The sequence below is a fragment of the Solea solea genome, chromosome 2, assembly GCF_958295425.1.
Source record: "Solea solea chromosome 2, fSolSol10.1, whole genome shotgun sequence".
Taxonomy (NCBI): domain Eukaryota; kingdom Metazoa; phylum Chordata; class Actinopteri; order Pleuronectiformes; family Soleidae; genus Solea; species Solea solea.
In genome coordinates, this window is record NC_081135.1 from 23,714,279 (window position 1) to 23,720,003 (window position 5,725).

General features: G+C 41.2%; 1 protein-coding gene across 1 annotated transcript; it reads left to right on the forward strand.

The window, feature by feature from the left end:
* The first annotated feature begins 2,986 nt into the window (after nt 1-2,986).
* On the forward strand, nt 2,987-4,749 carry cmklr2 (chemerin chemokine-like receptor 2). The gene has a single exon (XM_058612444.1). It carries the CDS (start codon nt 2,987-2,989, stop codon nt 4,067-4,069), a length of 1,083 nt encoding a protein of 360 aa, XP_058468427.1. The 3' UTR covers nt 4,070-4,749.
* The last annotated feature ends 976 nt before the right edge of the window (nt 4,750-5,725 follow it).

The following is a 5,725-nucleotide window of genomic DNA, read 5'->3' on the forward strand; positions in this document are numbered from 1 at the left end:
ACAGACAGACACAGATGGAGGAGTGCTCAGCTCCCCTGAAAGCCTACTTTGAGACTGTCCATTTTTGTGTCACAGCTTACAGACATTGATTTTCTGTACAATAAGATCTGTGAAATAAATAACCTCATAACAGTAGCATATATCAATATGTCTTTAATCGCTCATTACATGCCAATTTCCCAATTTGTCAGTGTCTCCCCTAATAAACCTAATGTCATTCCTGCTGTTGCCACCCATGTGTGGCAGCGCTGCACTCAAATCACCATTTTTTCTTGAACTCCACTTCACAGAGGTGGCCAGCTCTGTTTGTTGTGTTGGCCACGCTGACGGACACACAGGTGTAGTCTCTGCAAAGCTGCCACGCGCTTCCATTTCCAATAGCGGTGCCACCTAACAATAGGGCTCCCACAGATGTCATGGTGTAATCTGAACACGGGATACAAATGAAAGCTGAATTATGGACATACAACAACAACATACGCATTTATCTGCATTTTACAATTTATGGAAATCACCAGCTAAACGACTGGAGTTCCCCTTTGAAATCATGGTCAAATATCAATACTTTGTATGAACAGTAAAGTCAACAAGACATTTCGTATGTCTGCACATCCACATTCACCACAGGGACCTACCACAAGTTTATTCCCCTTTTAATAAGGAACAAAGCGACAGGCTGCTAAATCAACGCGTTTAAAGGCTTTGAGGGAAGGAGGAAGGCACAGTCTCTGCACAGACTTTGGAAGCTCGAATCACACTTTTGCTTTTGGGAGGGAAGAAAAAGGAACCATTACGCATTCGGTAAAAAACCTGCAGCATAATTGAGAACTTTTCCGTTTACTCACTGACGGGGGGAAAGCGTGCACTCAGGCTTTCACCCTGCTGTGATGAAAAGAGGCCGCAGCTCTTCTGAATGAAAGCATTCTTCATTCCGTGCGGATGACCAATAACTTTTCTGCACTCTGTGGTGCGTTGTTGGACGCGTCAGCCTGGCGCGCCCACTCCGCGCCTCTGTGCTGACAACCCACTGACGGAGTTTAGTTTGGATGGACGCAGGGACAGACAGACGAGACGGCACACACATGCAACACAGACAGAGAAGCTCTCCGAAGCCGAGTGGGGAAAATACGGACCAGGCCCTGAATGACCGAGCTAAAACACTACGTGAGCCCGGTTTGTGCCAAACAGCGAGAGAAAAGGGGGCGCTTCGCTTTTTTTAGGGTAAGAACATGCACTCAACTACGGTCAAAGACACAGGTCATTTTTCTGCAAAGAAACTAAGAAACTCTTAGAAGAGCAATCGATTGTCAAAGTTGTTGACGATCAAAAATAGTTGATTTGTTGCATTTTCTATTGATATCCTTGTTTTTACAGGGCATCGTGATGACTTTACTTTTATTCAGCGTAGTATATAGCATAGTCATTATGTTTTAAAGGTGACATAGACCGGAAGCTCCAATTAACGCTGCGTTTTTGTGTGTATCTGCGTCATTACCTCGTTTATGAAACCCTAAAGTTTCAGAACAAACAGTTCAGCCACTGCTGAGAAAATAGTGTTGTATTGTTTTCCTGGGCTCTGCGAAGCGGATCGACACTTCCTTAATTTGATGTCGTCATCAGAAATCCTCACCACCGTAGCGCCTCCCGGTGCGGGCACTAGTCCGGGCACATCCGGTTGCGTACATTCAACCGCAGAAGAAGAAGAACTAGTCTCGTTGTAGCTGCTGAGATGCAGAGCATCCACCGTGCCAGAGGGGGAGCTGTGTATCTGAGCGCTGGCCTATCTATTACGTCACTTCCAGGTACCTGGCCAATCACAGGACAGTAGGAAAGCTCTCGTTGGCTGGCCAATCACAGCAACTGTTTGGTCTGAAACAGCGCGGCTGACGAGAGCGTCAGCGAGGAGATATTTTGATCGGCTCGTGATGCAGCGATTAGGAGGTTTTTAATCATGAAAACAAGTTAATATATGTAAGTAGACCTCCATAACTAACATATATGTGTGATACAAGCATTCTATGTCGCCTTTAAATGTCCAGCCTATTGGTAATGTTTATAGTATGCCTTTATTAACAAATGTACCATGTTTGCTGTTTTATGAATAGTTGTAATATTATGTAGCAGTATTCATATTTTAACACCTTTAACTCTAGTCTTTGAGACACTTTGTCTATAACAGTTATAGTCTGGTATGATGATACTCTTTTCAAAGAGAAAGCACTTGAAAAGGGTGCATATCTCCACCAAGCCTGCTCTGGATCACCACCAAATATCTTATCAACTCTTCCCTGGGTTCATCACGTACATCCACAGAAAAGAACATTAAAATCTGTTGCAAACAGTTTGAGTTATGTTGCTGTTAAAATAATCAGACTGTCCTTATTATTCAACCCTCCCGATTATTTTCTTCTCTTATATATTTGGCTTTATTTTATGATCTGCTTCAGCTCAAGACTTTTCATTACAGGCAGACTGTAGTGGACTAGAGATAGCCCAGTAAACCATGAGTGGTGCGTCTTGCCATAATGCAAGAAATAAGAAAAAGATGGTCTTGATGATGATTATGATATTGCAGACATGTGGACATTTAATCTTCACCCCTTTTTATTTTTTGACAGTCATGGCCTTGGAAAAACAAATTAGTTGTTGCATGTATTGTTTTTTTTGTTTTTTTTTAAATGTTAACATGGTGCCACCATGTGCTGAAGTTACGTAACAACTAGGCATTTGTCAGTTTGTGCTGTTTACTTACAGAACAAATGTTATGAAATATTAGTTGATCTAGATGGATGTTGACACTGTGTTCCAGGGCTTCTTAGGACACACCCAGTCAACAGCTGAGTGATCAGGAAGAGGAGAAGCATAGCCATAGAGTGTGAGGTCAGACCTTGTCTTGTCTTGTTTTCACCATATAGAAATGAATGTATCATGTGATCTTTTTTTTCCTCTTCTTACAGTAAACGTCAGCACAGTTTACACCCTTGCAATGACGGGTGACTCCAGCGAAGACTATGGAAACTACACCTATGATTATGACCTGGAGTACGGCGACTTGGAAGATCTCAAAACAGAGCACAGACAAGAGGAAACTATACACATGATCTCAGTGTTTATCTACATCATTTCCTTCGTGCTTGGCTTGATTGGAAATGGAACTGTTATTTGGGTGACGGCGTTCAAAAGCAAGAAGACTGTCAACAGCGTGTGGTTGCTCAATCTTGCCATGGCCGACTTTGTTTTTGTGCTTTTCCTGCCCTTCTATATTGATTACATACTGCGGGACTTCCACTGGAGCTTTGGTGTGACCATGTGTAAGCTGAACTCATTTGTGTCTGTGATGAACATGTACGCCAGTGTGCTCTTTCTCACCGTGCTCAGCATAGACAGGTATGTTTCACTGGTCCACCTCAACTGGTCTCGGCGGCACCGCACAGTAGAGAGAGCCTGGGTGACTTGTGGCTGCATATGGGTGATAGCTGCTGCCCTGAGCTGCCCCGCGCTGATTTTCCGTGACACCCTGCGCTTACACGACAAGGTGATATGCTTCAACAACTTCCACACACAGGATGGACATACAGCAGCTATGAGACACATAATAATAGTGGCCATCCGCACCACTGTGGGCTTCCTTCTGCCATTTACTGCCATATGTGTGACAGGCATACTCCTGTCAATCAAAGTGAATCGATCTGGGGGCTTGGTTCGCTTGTCTAGCTTCTCCAAAACAGTCACTGCAGTTATTTTGGCCTTCTTTCTATGCTGGGCACCTTTCCACACGTTTAGCTTAATGGAGTTATCAATACATTCCTCTGTGTACTTACACAACATACTGAAAGCTGGTTTTCCTCTTGTCACAAGCTTAGGTTTTTGTAACAGCTGCATTAACCCCCTGCTATACATGCTCCTGGGGAAAAAGGTTCGTCACATCCTGAAGCGTGCATGCCTGGACATAACTAAGAGTTCACTCCGAGAACTCAGCCAGTCAGTCTCTGCCACTGAGATGGAATCTGTGCCGTCACATTATCAGGAGAGTCTCCCAGAGGAGCCAGTGGAGTCATCTGCACTATGATTGCAACCTCAGACTCTTATCCATGAAAAACACGAGGGTGACTGAGTATCACTTTAATGTAAATGGGGAGGATTTTGTCCCCCTTTTCTTTTCAGCATAATGTTCAAATTTTCCTATTTTTGTTTCATTTGGATGGAATTGACATGGTTCAGCGAAACTCCATGGAAAAGCTGAGGGAAAACTGCATGCACGTGGGGCTTTTTCATCTGCACAGCCCCAAGTCATCGCTAGAAATGGCATGACATAAATGACATAATCGCAGACCATTGGCTGTTTTAGTTTCTTCATTGTAAGATTTTGCTGCTTTTCCTCATCTTTTATGATTATGAACTGACTATGTTTGGGTTCTAGATAGTTGGTCAGTAAAACAAGCAGTTTGCCGATCTCTCTAGTCTCTCTAGGTTGTGGAAAATGTGAGGGACATTCTTCACTCTTTATATACCAATTCTTAAAATGTATAACAAACTATGTATTTCAGATGTTTTGATTGTACTCTTTTGGACCAAGGGCATTTGCTCATCAACGCTGTTTTATTGCAAATGAAATGCATACTTTTATAGTTCAAAAGTACTACAGTATTTTAATAATGTATTGTACTGATTTTTAAGAAGTTGAAATGTGTATAAACGTATAATTCTAATATATTCAGAGTAAATAGCACATACAGTGTCTTATTAAAACTGCTTGTCGGAGTCTTATTATTGTGTAGTATGAATCCAAATCTTTTTTTATATTGTTTAACCTGGCGTCAGCATGTCCTGTGTGTCACGGTGCCCTCATGGATGAGGAAAGAGAAGGTTTTCATGTCTACAAAGAGACTACATTTTAACAAAGATTTACATTTTACAAACCAAACCATGCAGAAGCCAGAGGAAATGTTTATGTCCTTTCCACTTCCCTGTTTACGTACTCCGCAGTGTCCTGTTTTTCCCCCTTCAGTTTTTCAGTTTTCCCCTCTCATGTGTTCATTGATAGAATGACATCCTGTTTTGGAAGGTGGCTTATAGAAATATCCTCAAGAAGTATACATATGTGGACAGAAAGCATTTTTGCAATTTTTTTAACAAATTAACCAGTACTCAAGACACTATGTGGACAATGCATTAGGATATATGTTCACCCTGTTTACTGTAGTTTCTCCATTTCTCCATACATACAGCTAAAATGACATTTTTTTGTTTATAGTAGTGGCTCATTAGTTTTTTTTTACTTTGACAAGCTGTAAAGCCAGGGATAACAACTGAGAGTTCAGAATAGGTTATCAATGACATAACAAGTGGTTAAGAGTACAGCATTGAACATCATTGAAAGCGGTTTACCTGTTTTGTTGTGTGTATTTTCTCTTAAAAGTTGCAAAATAAATAGTGATTAAATGTGGTCCATGTATCCAAAGTAAAAGCTGAATGTGGGGATGAACCGGTCAATGCCACATCACCACTGACAGTCACTATTACAGCATTGTTACTTCTATCTATCTAATTATCTGCTATTGTTTAAAACCCAACAGATTATTTTGGTCAGTATAGATGAGATGTAGCTCACTGCTGCTGCTATTTGTCTTATTTTCATTTTAATTAATTTTCAAGTAAAAAACTATTTAATCTATTAAAAAAAAAAAAAAAAAAAAAACATAAATAAATGCCTGACAATGTGGTT